Below are 13,869 nucleotides of genomic sequence, written 5' to 3' on the forward strand. Positions count from 1 at the left end.
TGTATTTTCTTCTTAAACTGAAGATAACGCATTACAATTGCAGATACTAAAGAGGTGTATTTGCTTTTTTTTAAGGGCAAAACTATTAGAAAGTGAAGCAGTTAATGAAAACCTTCGGCGTAACTTGTCAAGAGCTTCAACAAGATCCACGTACTTTGGTGGACCATCAGCATTTTCTATGCTTTCTTCAGAAAAAGAGACACTGGAAATTCTAGATATAGCCAAGAAAGATCTAGAAAAGCTGAAAAAAAAAGAGAGAAAAAAGAAAAAAAGGTGGTGTATGAATAATAGTTTTATTTTTTTTGTATTAGTATGGAAGTGCATGTTTTATTTTTAGTTGTTAAATTTTGATAATTCAGAACACATCTTTGCTGTTTGTGTTTGGTTCCTAAACTAGTGTTTCCACAAACCCTTTTCACATCAAAGGAATAGCTGTTTTTCATCTTTTCTTCCAAAGGGATATATGTTATTTGTAGAATGAATGTTCCTTATTTAAGAGTTCTTTTTCTTATGTCATAGTTATGCACAACTGTAAAAGCACAGGTAAAAAAAAAAAAAAAAAAAAAAAAAAGCCCTAAATTTTAAGCATCTGAAATTCAAAAAGAGTTTTCAAGAACAAAAATTAGGTTTTTTTCCTTCTGTGTGTCAAAAAAAGATATTCTGAATAGCTGGGAATTCTTTGGTAGTTCCTGGAATGGCTTCTTTTGCTTTCTCTACCTTCTGCTTCTATGAATGTTTTTGATTTGAGATTTCCTACTTTTTTTGCAACGTCACGCTTAGCCATTTTTTGTTGTCCAATTTCTCATCTACTAAAATGCTCATATACATTGATATAAATGCCTGTTCAGATAGCAGCTAGTACAGCAGGAATCTGTGCACTCCAAGACTTTGATTCTATTACAGATCTTCTTCCTTCCAATTCTCTGTGCTTCTGATCTATTATCTACAAATTAACAGTAAATTTAACAAACCTAAAATGTGGTAGAACTATAAACTATCTTTGTGTTGGTGAGATCTGCAGCTTGGAATCTTATCCATAAATCCATACATTATACACGTCTGATACTTGTGGAAAAGACCCCTTTTAATGATAATCAAATTCTTTGTTGCATCTCATTTTATCAGGACGCTCTTCCATGAGTATTTAAGTTGATTTTGTGTGTTACATTTGTAGGAATTTGAAGAGAGGGTGGAAGTATTAAATGCAAGCAGCAGAATCTTCTGGCCTCGCTTCAGACAAACACTTCAATATGTTCTTAACATATTGAAGAAAATGATCTGCTTTTGTATGATTTTAAAATTAAGCATGCATTAAATACATGCTTAGAGCCCCAGTTGTTTAGTTGGTGTCTGAGTATTTGGTGATTGTTGACAGGGTTGTGACCAGAAAACTGATAAAAGTTACTACACATACTGAGTAATAGATGTTGCTGTAGTAGATGTTTACTTCTAAAAGAAACACCCAAACCAAAAAAAGGGGCACCAAAGGAAGTTACCCATAAGAAAAACAAAACAAAACCATTTAGACGTTTTTTACAGCAGTAAATAAAAGAGGTAGGTGTTAATTTCGGTCTTTTTCTGGAAGATGTGTCTATGAGCAGTGATGCTTACACCAAGATGATAATCTTGTCAGTGGGATAGCCTAGTGGTCTGACCCAAGGGCGACTAGTTGCAATAAACTTTGCATCGTAGAATTGGAGAACCAAAAGAGAATTTAAGTTCAAAGAGCCCTTTTGAAAGCCCAGCCTACATTTCAAAATGGGTCTTATGATCCCATTGTATAGTGTCTTTTTCCATTTTATAATCTAAAATACTGGTAAGGATTGGCCCATCTGCAGGCTGCTAAATGGTTCTATATTTCTGAGTTGCGTGTATCAGTGAAGTAATTCCATAAATGCTAAGAATTAGAATTTGAGAGACTGCACATTTGCAGATTATATTTCATCAGTTAGATAGAAGCAAAATCTGTTTTTGGGATACATCATTGTTAGTTTTTATTCTGTGAAAATTTCAGGTGTTGGAAATAAATATACTGATGTATTGCAAAGGGACCATTTACTCTGTAGTTTGGCAGGGATTCTTTGCTCTGCTTCTGTTTCCTACAGGTATTTACCTGCTTTACTGTACTACTCCTTTATAGGGTTGATATTATCTTAAAGTTGTCTAACTTGTGTTTTCTTGTAAAAACAGGATTTGCAAAACTAGTTAGTAGCTCTGCTCCTACTACCTTTCTTGAGTTGCTCATTTCCTGTGTAAGGATCAGTGTGATTGATTAAAGGTGCACAGTTTTAAGTACATGCAACTTACACAAATTGTTCTGAAGTAGCCTGAAGATCTAAGAGTTAGTTTTGAATGAACAGCAGGTATGTGCTGCTTCACATCTGTAGCCTTTAACAAGCATGCATCATAAAGATTGTTGGAAACAGTTTACACCCCAGTAATGTTTTAACTACCCAAATACTGACATATACTTCCACAAACTGTGTGACCTGCTCGCTACAAGACCCACAGCAAATCTCCTGTGCCTCTTTCAGTTGTTCGTCAACATTACACATCTTGTAACCTTTTCTGACTGTTGTCTTTTGACTTCCTAAAGCTTTATTAAACTGAATCAGTGATAACATTACATGGGGTTCAGCATGTTAGCACCTAGCTGGCACTGAAGGAAGGTAGCAGGCAGCGTTAAGCAGAAGGGCTCACACTCTCAAAGCTTGCTTACAATAGGAATGTGAAGAATATAATTTAGGCCATCTCTTCACTTAACTTAAGTTATCCAGGCACTTCTTCACAGCTACATTGCCTTTTGTTAAGGATGATAAAGTACAAGTAAAAATACTAACTTTTTGTCCATCTCATTGCTTTTGATGCTTTTTTTTTTTTTCTTTTTTAATAATAACACTGGAATGCACTTCTGAATCCCAGGAAAAATAAACAGCTACAATTCTCTTCTTAAAAACAGATAAGAAGACTCTAAACAAAAGAAATAATTGCAATTCAAAGAGAGTTTGAATTATATTCAGAATATATGACTCAGAATATTATTGCTAAAGAAAAAGATCTTGTCTTTGTCCTGAGATGTTTCTGAAGATAGATAACGTCAGTTCAGTGGCTATTGGATTTTTCAGCATTTTACTTTCCAAGTTTAACAGGAAAAAGTATAGAGGATTTCTTTGGTTTTGTTTCTGTGGGTTTTTTTTTAGAACTAAGAGATTTTTGAACCCACGTTAGAAATACTTCTCAGAGTGAAATATATTTCTTCACTGCTGTAACTTGAATTTCTAATCGTTGACAGTGACAGATCAGTTAACCAACAAATGCTACTGCTTTGTTTTCTATTTACTTTCCAAGTGTTCACAATGTATTGCCTTTTTACTACTTGTTGTCTTTTGACAGTGTTTTTTAAAATTTTGTTTTAAAACTCCACAAGCTCATATATCATTTTTTTACCTTCTTATCACTTTCGCTTTTCACTGTCTGGTTTGTCCTTCATTGACTTGGCCTTCCAATACTGTACCTCGTGCTTTTGAAGGCTACAGAAACTTGAGGAAAGCAGTCAAGAAGAAAGAAGGTTGGAATATTTCCCAGGTTTTTAATTAACTGTCATTTCAATTAACTGGTTGTCATACAAGGAAAGAAGTAGGGTAGATTCTTAACCCCAAGAGTAGTTCATTCGGCTCTTCTAAATTCTGTCCTGTGTTTTGGCTTTTGGCAAGTGCTTTAATAGGAAGAAATCTCTATTGTGGAACTGAGGTTGACTTTGGGATTGCAAGCAGTTGTGGGACGGTGATGCCTTTGGGAATCGCTGTAGATTTTGGTAGTTTTCTTTCTTGCATGGCCTGGCCTGTATGGGATGAAAGGCAGGAGGAAGCACTGTAGCTCATGTAATATAAAATATTATAGCAGGCAGTATAGCAACTTAATAATTATAGCCTGTGAGTTTGGGCCTTCACACTTCAGTTAAGTATTCACAGTCCCTTTAGTTTTATTTATTTATTGAAATTGCATTTCTGAAACCTTGACCATTCTTTCAGTTCAATTTCAGCCAAGGTAGTAGATATATTTGATAGTCACAGAGAGCAGTCACACTGAAGGCTCTGAAAGAGAAATATGCTGTTAAAAGCACGTGGTGGAGCTTTTGTTTTTCAGCTATCTGCTTCAATCCCCAAACCCCACATTGGATTCATGTAAAGTGATGATATGAACCTACAGAGCAGTAGAACACCCATCAGGCAATGTGGTTTTGCCTAGAGGAGCTGCTGGCTTTTCTTCCTCCTGCCTTCTTCCATTCATTAGGCAGAACACAAGTTCTCTAGTGGTGAGCTCTGTAGTGCCTGCAGGAGAAGGGAATTTTATTGTCATTGTGCATGAAGATTGCAACTACAACTAGGATCTGTTAGCATTTAGGCTTGCTGTCCAACATAAACCAGAACATGTGAGCTGAGTGAGATAAGAATCTGTGGAAATGAGATTGCATGGTTCAGTGTTCCTTGCCTGGTATTTGTTTTCTGCTCTAATCGAGGCAGGCTGCTGCCCAAGTGAAGGCACTCTGCCTGCTTGTGGTCTCTGTGTAACTGCTGGGGAGTGGGGCGGGGGAGCCATCTAGCGTTGATCCGCTTAAAAAGCGGTAAAAAGAGAAAAAAATAGTAAACACTGGGGCACTCTCTCTTAATTAGCACTGTTCAGAGTAGAGCTCTTTTATTTAAAAGTGACTTTTAGGTTTGAGTAGTTTCTCAAATCTTCTGAACGTTTCTTGTCGCTGCACTGAGTACTGGATTTATCAGTTATATCTCTCATCTGAGCTCCTCTTGGTGTCAGTAGAGAAAGATGAATGTGCCTGGTCAGTGACAGCACATACTTGTGCCACCATTATGCAATGGAAATTGGGTAAAGTAGAGTCCACCTTATGAGATCAAAACCGCATTTTTCGTTATTACTCCTTATTGTGTCCAGAGCTGCTCTGTCGCAATTTCCTTTCTATTGAGAATCGTTTCCATTTTGCATGTGTAGTTCTAGAAGGATTGATAGTTTGTCCTGGACAATTTGCAGAGTGCTGTCAGTGTTAGAGTTTTAACATTTGCATGTTGCATCTCAGCTGTGCACTTAAAAGTTAAGAAGCCATCCTAATGGCTAAAACACCAAATCAAAACTGCTGCAATTAACACAAGCCCTCACTATGGTTACAGTCCAAGTCCTCAAGAGAGGAAAGAATGTAAAAGTACTTGTCAGTTACATAAGTTTTGAATCATACTCGGAAAAACAGAAACATAGATGTATACTGAAATATAATTTTGATTGTTGGGAAAGTGTCTTTTTGAAACATATCCTTATTGCAACAATTCTGTTTTTCTAAACTATTTTTGTTATATTAATGCCTTATTTTGAGCTTGATGTCTAAGTAGACAATTGATCCAAAAACTAGTTATAATATGGTAAGTTAGGAAATGTGCATAAACCTTAAAAGAAAATGTAGGCATGGTAGATTCTCTTATAGCTTGAGGGCATGTATCTATAACATGTATTGTACTTGTGCATAATATTCTTTCTTTGTTTAGTAAAAGCTATTTTGGGTATGCTACAACTTCCATGCAAAAAGAATACAGCCGTGGTTTACAAACATTTATATTTTGATTGTCCCAGTTCATGTGATATGGTGAAAACATTGTAATACTCATTAATGTTACTGTGCAAACTAAGATTAAGAGCAAAAAAGCATTATTTTTGTTGTCTGTAGGAGCTTGGAAGTTGTGTTTTACCCATGCACAACGTGTATACTTTGTTTACACACACTTTGGTTTCATCTTTATTTTGAATTAAAACTTACTGTTTTGGGGGATGGGAAGTACTTGCTATTTCAGTCTGTGAATATTTTGCCTGTGCCTTTTCTACTAGTGTTAAAGATGACAACACAGATAATGAGCAGGAGAAGAGAGATGAAAAAGGCACTTCGGAGAGAGCAAATAATGAATTGGAAGCAGTAAGTATTTACAAGTACTTGTGTTGATTTGTTTATTGCCTGTGTACTGGTTTATATGGTTGTTGTAAGAAAATTAGGAATGAATGAAGTGAATATTGCTGCTTCCCAATGATTGTAGGAAGTGAATGGAACATGGAAAAGTGTGGATGCATTTTAATGTCTTTCCGCTCCACATTTTGTAGGAGGAAATTCAGGAAGTAAGTGATCATGAAGATGAAGAAGAGGAAGATGATGAGGATGAAGATGACATGGAAGTTGTTGAAAGCTCAGATGAGTCAGATTCTGACTCTGATGAAAAAGGTGATGTCAGTTCAATATTTCTGCAGGTTTTTTATATAAGGACTGCGTGCCATTCTTGGTTTTGTGTGTGTTCATATTTTTCTCTTTTGTTTGGCAGAGAAGATGGCACGTTGTCAGTGCTGTTCATAATGCTTTGTTTATTGCATGTCCAGTGAATTCTTTGTGAGAGATGGTGCTAAAACATACATCTGATCAAGTGTCTCTTTGATGGCTTTAAGATTAAACAGAAGCTATCAAGTGCTTAATAAGGCATTTCTTCTTTAGTTAAAATATATGAAGCAAAAGTACTAGGTTGTTTTTGTATCTCAAGACTAATCGCCAATTGACAGCTCCCATTTGGCTAATTTGGAAGAGGGTGAAGTTTAATTTCAAAATGCTGGAAGTCCATCAACCTTCGTCACTTTGCAGATGTTGTGGCTATTCATGTAGAAGCATCAACAGCTGGTGTACTTGTGGCATGCAAATTAGGATTGTTAGAGTGAGAGTGAGCATTACCAGCAATTCACTCGTGAGTTGGGCCAAATAGGCAAATCAGGGCTGTTGATTCCTGCTTGTTTGAGAGTCACATAAGCAATTAGCAACAGTTGCAGAACCTGGAATAAATCCACAATTTACAAATTAGTTCTGGAGCACGTAATCTTAAACAAAAAAACCCAAAACAAAACGAAGAAACCTGATTGAACAAAGCAATTAATTAAACATTTATGAATTTTGTGCGGGGATTAATTCTTTTCCTTTTCCCTCTAACTCTTCTCATTCCTCCCCTCATTCCACTTTCATGAATACTGCAGCTTCTCTTATGATTTTGACTTCATTTTTCCAAATAGTAGAGAAAGGAAGTTCTCCCATTGGAGTCTGCCAGTAGCCAAATTTTCCTTTTATAACCTGCTGGGTTTCTGAATGAGAGCTATTCTGCAGCCCTGAGGTGACTGAAGTATCACAGCCTGTATAACTTTTAATGGGGAAAGACAAATAGCTGTTGTTGAGATTTAAATGTAAGGAATTATAGAAGCAGAGCAACTATGCTCCAGTGAAAGATATCTCTTCTTCCTTCTTTCCCATTCATGGAATGGGGAGTGTTTAGAGGAGATTGATTTGCAGATAGTGGTTTTGGTTGCTGCATTGTATTTTGTGTGAAGTTCTCATGTGTAAAATTACATGCCAGGAAATGGCCCTAACATTGCAGGAGGAATCCATAGTTATGTGGTTCTCACTGTTACGTTAGCAGAAATCTTCATTTTTTAATTATCCAAATCTTTTTATTTCAGAAAATTATCAAGCTGACTTGGCAAATATCACCTGTGAAATAGCCATTAAGCAGAAACTGATAGATGAGCTAGAGAACAGCCAGCGAAGATTGCAGACACTGAAAAAACAATATGAGGAGAAACTGATGATGCTACAACATAAGATTCGAGACACTCAACTTGAAAGAGATCAAGTTCTTCAAAACTTGGGTAAGAATTATGAATTTATTCAAATTGAAATGTTTAAGATCTGCTAGTTGAATTGTTTCTAACATCCTGGCTTCCTTTTGCAAGCTTTTTAATATGAGGTGGTGTTAAGATGAAAAGTGAACTGTGGCACTGGAAGTTGTGAGCCACAAAAGTTCAAGTTTTGGGAGAGTGCTGGACGAAGGGCTTTTTTGATTTGTTTTGACTGTTTCACACTAGAAATGTAGTACATATGCTTTATTGTTGTGCATTTAATATGCTTCCACTACTCCCTTATTCTTCCTTAGACTTTCCTTTTCGGTCAACTCAGAAGGTGATACTAGGCTTGATGGCTCTTGAGATCTGATTTGAGTAATCTTATTAGCTTGTGCACATATGTAAACATGCATGTGTGTGTCTGTCTTCAGATATTTGGGCATTGAAACAGTGCAGGCGACAAAAGAAAGAATATACAAAAGAAAATTTTCAAGCATATTGCAAAAAATGCTAAGAGCAGAGGGAAGTTGTTTGATGTCGCAAAGTAAAAATCTCTTAAACAAAAGCAGATTAAGAATTCTCTTTGGCTCTAGGTTCTGTAGAGACATATTCAGAAGAAAAGGCAAAAAAAATCAAGTCAGAATATGAAAAGAAACTCCAAGCCATGAATAAAGAACTTCAGAGACTTCAAACAGCTCAGAAAGAACATGCACGACTGCTTAAAAATCAATCTCAGTATGAAAAGCAACTGAAGAAACTGCAGCAGGAGGTGACAGAGATGAAGAAAACCAAGGTATATCTCAGTATGTTGGAGTGTCAGGCAGTGACTGTTCACTGGAAAATAAGTTAAGATCACCTGCGCATTTATCCACTGGATAACCCTGTTCATGCTGTCAGCTGCTCAAAGGACTGAAAACAGGAATAGCCTCGTCTTCATAATTTCTCTGTGTGCATGAATGTGTGGGGAGCCCTTTTAGGTTTAATTAATGGAAATTACTGCATGAAACATGCAGAGCTGCTTGTGCTGCTTATTACCTGTTACTCAGCTCTGAGTGAAGAAGACATTAGATAGAAGTAAATTGCTAAAAGCATGTAATATGCTGCAAGATGGCAGTTTGGAGAAAACTCTTTAGATAAATGGGGGCAGGGAATAGCACTTCAGTGCAAATGGCTTTTCTAAGTGATGACTTCTTTACAGGTTCGCTTGATGAAACAAATGAAAGAAGAGCAGGAGAAAGCTAGAATGACTGAATCAAGAAGAAATAGAGAGATTGCACAGCTTAAAAAGGAGCAACGCAAACGAGAGGTGATTTCACAGATAACCTGCTTTTGGGATAAATGGCTGTCATTCAGATTGGCATGAAATTGAAGGCATGTGCCCTATGTATATGCATTGAGGCACATACCCGGTTATTTTTGCAAATCAAATACGTGTAATTTGGTTTGACTTCTGTGATCACGCAGCTCCTAGTTTCAAATGCTTAGTGTAGCAGAAAACAAAAGACTTACTGATTATGTGTATCAATATTATTTTATCACTGAATCTTTACAATACCATTGCTACTGCCTTACTTTCCTGCGAGTGTTCTTTTTGGTAGAGTAACTTTATTGAAACTCTCATTTTCATTCTGTCCTAGAAAGACCGAGAGAGAGCTGCAACGTGTCGAGTCATTTCACAAGAGTTCTGCAAACTTAATTTACTGTGCAAAGTTGTTTTGTTGTTATTTTTTAATTTATATATATATATATGGTAAATTTCTTGTAACAGAAAATGGAGGAAATACTATGTGCTGTTTATGTTTCTTCCACAGCACCAGCTCAAGCTTCTGGAAGCTCAGAAAAGAAATCAGGAAGTTATCTTACGTCGCAAAACTGAGGAGGTATTGTCATAAAACAGTAATGCATCTTAGACAATAGAAGATATTATATTGCTGCAACTTTGAACGTAGGTTCAGGGAGAGGTAACCGTGTCTTTGCATTCTTGTTTCAGGTCACAGCCCTTCGTCGGCAAGTCAGGCCTCTGTCTGATAAAGTGGCAGGAAAAGTGAGTCGAAAGCTGAGTCTGCCTGAACATCCTATTCAAGAACCGAGTTCTAGCTCATCACTGGAGCATGATGGTTCAAGGACAGCAGCGCAGCAGAAAATGAGAATTCCTGTTGCAAGGGTTCAAGCGTTGTCTGTTACTGCAACAAATGGAACAGGGTAAGGATTAAAACTCATTAGAAATTGTTAAGAGAACTGAAAATTGCATGAACTTTATAGCAGATATTCTTTTCATGATACTTATTTCACTTGTTGGTATTTCTCAAACTACAGTCGGGTAATGCTCGTAAAATGGATTTTTTTACCATTATCAAATGTAATTTCAATGTTGTGGGCTTCATTGTGGAAGAATGTAAAGCAACGTTGAAGGGCAAATTGCACCAAAGTTTCAAAATCCAGTTAATCTGGTTTTAAAGAAAGGTCCTTATTGATCCAAGACCTGTGATGTTTAAATTCAAATAAAATCTTGTTGCAAAACATAGTTTAATATATTAATTTTACCGATGATTTTCCTCTGCAGTTTCAAGTGCATTTCTTTGTTAAGCGGGGAATGATTCTTAGCTGTCATTTTAGTTCAGTTGTGCATCATAGAAGATGCCAGGGTTTGATACCTTTTTTCGAACGCTATATATTAGCGTATAGTAGAATTTGGTGTGGGAGTGCAGATAGGTGTCCAGTGCCATGACAAACTGCACAACATTTTGCAAGATTTATTTATTTATTTATTTGTTTATTTATTGAACTTATCCATTTAAAAATACTCTGGCCTGATTGTTTCCACATTCAAATCTGAACTACTTTAGCTTTATGTATGTTTCTCCTGAATTTATCACAGAAAGAAATATCAGCGGAAAGCGGTGACAAGCAGAGTTTACTCCTCAAGGGCAGCCAGGATGAAGTGGCAGTTACTTGAACGCAGAGTCACTGATATCATTATGCAGAGGATGACCATTTCCAATATGGAGGCAGATATGAATAGGTTACTTACGGTGGGTGAGCTGCTATGGACTATGAGCTATGTGGTCATATTGACTATAAAGAGATCACTGTGTTTGTGTTTATTATAAATGTGTTGCCGTGATGGTAGCATAAGCAGTGACTTTGAATCCCTTGCTGTCAATGAAGTTTTAACTTCAGTACACATTTGGTTGATGGGATTTCTGTGCTTAGCAAGGAATAAAAACACATAATGGGTTAATGTGTAAATATATTAATATACTTAAGTGTAGAATTTCTTTCTTCCTGTGGAAATAACGTGTTAGCTAAATTTTAAAAAGGAAAGGAAAACAAAATGAAGGCCTTAAGTTTTTACTAATTACTTTTTATGTAATATTTTGTCCTTGGGAAAAATAGCAACGTGAAGAACTTACAAGAAGAAGAGAGAAGCTTTCAAAGAAAAGGGAGAAGCTCATCAAGGATGGGGGTGGCAGTGAAGCAGATAGAAATGTCCAGAACATAAATGAAGAAATGGAATCACTAACTGCAAATATAGACTACATTAATGACAGCATTTCTGACTGCCAAGCAAATATTATGCAAATGGAAGAAGCAAAGGTAGGTGAAATATTAAATTAAATAATAGAATGGCAGAAAAGAAGCAGCCTTGAAAATGTGCTTATTTAGAAATGAATTTTATTTTGATTGTAGTTACTGAACTTGGAACTAGAAATAAGTTTCTACAACTGGACTTCTAGATATGAATCGTGGTGTTAATGTTGTTGTGCAATTTAAATACTGAAGGGTGCTTAAACATCAAAATTGATGCTTTCTGTTCTGCTGGTGTCAAACTGAGTTACTGGGATCAAAGGTTGCCAGGTAGCGCTCTCTTTCTGCAGCTGTTGATATACTTCTACTCTGTTGTATTGTTTTTGTATGCTTTAAATATATGTAAGCAATTTTGTATGTCATCACCTACGTAAATTCTTTTTATTACATTGCATTTTTGTAAATTTTCAATTATGGAACAGTCACTATCTGTAATCAAGGAGGCTTTTCAGGGAAAGTTGCTTGAGGTGAACTTTTTAAACAGACAGTTTCCCATTAAATTGCTATTGTGATTGATGTAGAAACTTGGGTGTTATCAAAAACAGTGAAATTCAGATGTGAAAACTTCATGTGCGTCATACTGTACATGATCCAGCATGAAGAACACACCAGACGGTCTTTTAGATCTCTCAGTGCATGGTGGTATAAAGTCTGAACTGTAACACCAACTCTTTTTGTTATATAGCAGTTTTTGAGTTCTCCCTCTGCCACACTGGGCTAATTTGTGCCTTAATGCATGTTACATTGCCAGCAGCTTTTACTGTTTTAATCGCATCAGGGTTCCTTGAATTTTAGACAGCATGGTGTGAGGTTACTGGACTTTACACTACCAGTAAAATGGTAGCGAACACAAAAGATTATTCCTAAGGGTACCAGAGTGCTTAATACTAACTGAGAGTAATCAGAAGAATGTTGAAAAGACTGCTGGGAGAAATCTTCAAATATACAAAGGCTGCAGAGATTAAAGAAATGCACTTAATTCTGTATGCACTGTGAATAGCTCGGCCTGTAGAAAGAAGGACTCTGAGTTAGAGATTGTAAGAATGTTCCAATAGGAAAGAAACAGAAGGACTGCAAGAGACTTGGAAGGATGTGGAATATGTACCATGAGGTAGTTTGGGGATAGTTTGGAAGGAAAAAAAAACAGACACAAAAACCCAACAAGATGAAACTGTGTGGCATAGTGTAGTGGTGCCTGAGGGAATAATTGGGTGATGTTGCATTCTCTTACTGTTTCTGTTTTCAGTGATTATGGTTAGAAAAAAAACTTTTATTTTTCCCCAAATCTGTTTTTATTGGTGAATATGTAGGAAGAAGGAGAGACCTTGGATGTAACAGCAGTGATAAATGCTTGCACTTTGACAGAAGCTCGATATCTGCTTGATCACTTCCTCACAATGGGCATTAATAAGGTAATGCTGAATATGTGTGTGCAACAAGACTATTCCATGCATCATGAGCAGAACTGATAAAGGCTGGTAAAGGTTGGCTGATTTGAATTTGTGGCTATAGAAAGTAAACACAAACAAAGCAAAGCAGGTCAGCACTAATGAGTTGCACTGGTTCAGAGTGGAGACCCTTGAGATCCTTTGTACCATTCCAGCTGTTATCTGTTTTTCAATCCACTGAGGAATCCACTGAACTCTATGACAAACTAGTGCTGTTTTAAGAACAATATGAGATAATTAGCAATCAAATTCATACTGTCTTTCCCTAGTTTTTAACAAGCTCCAAGGTGCTGCTCAGGGTGGTTTTCTCTATTCCTTTTTTTTTCTTGTTTTTAATTTATTTAATAGGAATGGCACAGCAGCTTTCTTGAAAATACAGTGCATTTTTAATATTACTTTCAAGATAGAATAATATTGTTGCATGTCATGCTTTGGTCAGACTTTGGCTTTTGAGAAGAGCAAGATGGGCTTTTTATGAAACTTTGGGATGTCACGTTTTCAAAACGAGTATTTGGCACCTCATAACAACGCACATATGTATCACATACTTGTTTTCTCTTGTAGGGGCTCCAAGCAGCTCAGAAAGAAGCTCAGATTAAAGTTCTTGAGGGGCGCCTTAAGCAGACAGAAATTACTAGCGCTACTCAAAACCAGCTGCTGTTTCATATGCTAAAAGAGAAAGCAGAGTTGAATCCTGAGCTCGATGCTTTGCTGGGTCATGCTTTGCAAGGTAATTTTGTCATCTTGTATTCCAGATAGTCAGCTGCATGTCACGTTGCCTTTCACGCATGCTGTACTGGGCATTCTAGGTTGTTTCTTTTCTGAATAGATGCTGTATTTTAGCATATTAAATTTTAATTATTTCACAATTGATATGCATGTATGTCACATTTAAGTATATCCACTCAGCAGTGAAATGTAGGGAATTCAGAAGCTTTTTGTTATTGAGGCTTTGAAATTCAAATATTTCACCTATTACTTTTATAAAAGACTGCTTTTACAGCTTCATATGATTTTAATTTTTTGAACATGAAATTCTAACCGTGTGATTCTGTTCAATCATCATTTGTTAGTGGCTTCCAAAGTGTCATTGTATATCTGCTACGGCATCTATTCCGCTTCTTATGAG

The 13,869-nt window shown here is 36.4% G+C and overlaps 1 protein-coding gene across 20 annotated transcripts in view; it reads left to right on the forward strand.

Annotated features, from left to right (window-relative positions):
- KIF21A (kinesin family member 21A) overlaps window positions 1-13,869 on the forward strand; it is a 74,059-nt gene that overhangs the window by 38,140 nt on the left and 22,050 nt on the right. For 11 of the 20 annotated variants that reach the window (XR_014932912.1, XM_015851680.3, XM_015851626.3 and 8 more), the window contains exons 11-23: window positions 76-273; window positions 3,530-3,568; window positions 5,890-5,974; window positions 6,157-6,274; window positions 7,543-7,731; window positions 8,298-8,497; window positions 8,903-9,010; window positions 9,516-9,584; window positions 9,695-9,906; window positions 10,583-10,736; window positions 11,101-11,301; window positions 12,603-12,704; window positions 13,305-13,470. Coding sequence is in view for 19 of the 20 variants with exons in the window: in XM_015851680.3 (XP_015707166.2) it covers window positions 76-273; window positions 3,530-3,568; window positions 5,890-5,974; window positions 6,157-6,274; window positions 7,543-7,731; window positions 8,298-8,497; window positions 8,903-9,010; window positions 9,516-9,584; window positions 9,695-9,906; window positions 10,583-10,736; window positions 11,101-11,301; window positions 12,603-12,704; window positions 13,305-13,470 (1,841 nt within the window). In the remaining variant the exon portion in view is untranslated. The remainder of the gene's footprint in view (window positions 1-75; window positions 274-3,529; window positions 3,569-5,889; window positions 5,975-6,156; window positions 6,275-7,542; window positions 7,732-8,297; window positions 8,498-8,902; window positions 9,011-9,515; window positions 9,585-9,694; window positions 9,907-10,582; window positions 10,737-11,100; window positions 11,302-12,602; window positions 12,705-13,304; window positions 13,471-13,869) is intronic. The other 9 variants (XM_032442488.2, XM_015851637.3, XM_085511412.1 and 6 more) reach the window with 1 other exon arrangement.

Source organism: Coturnix japonica, chromosome 1 (genome assembly GCF_054131305.1).
Source record: "Coturnix japonica strain WE chromosome 1, WE-NBRP24, whole genome shotgun sequence".
Taxonomy (NCBI): domain Eukaryota; kingdom Metazoa; phylum Chordata; class Aves; order Galliformes; family Phasianidae; genus Coturnix; species Coturnix japonica.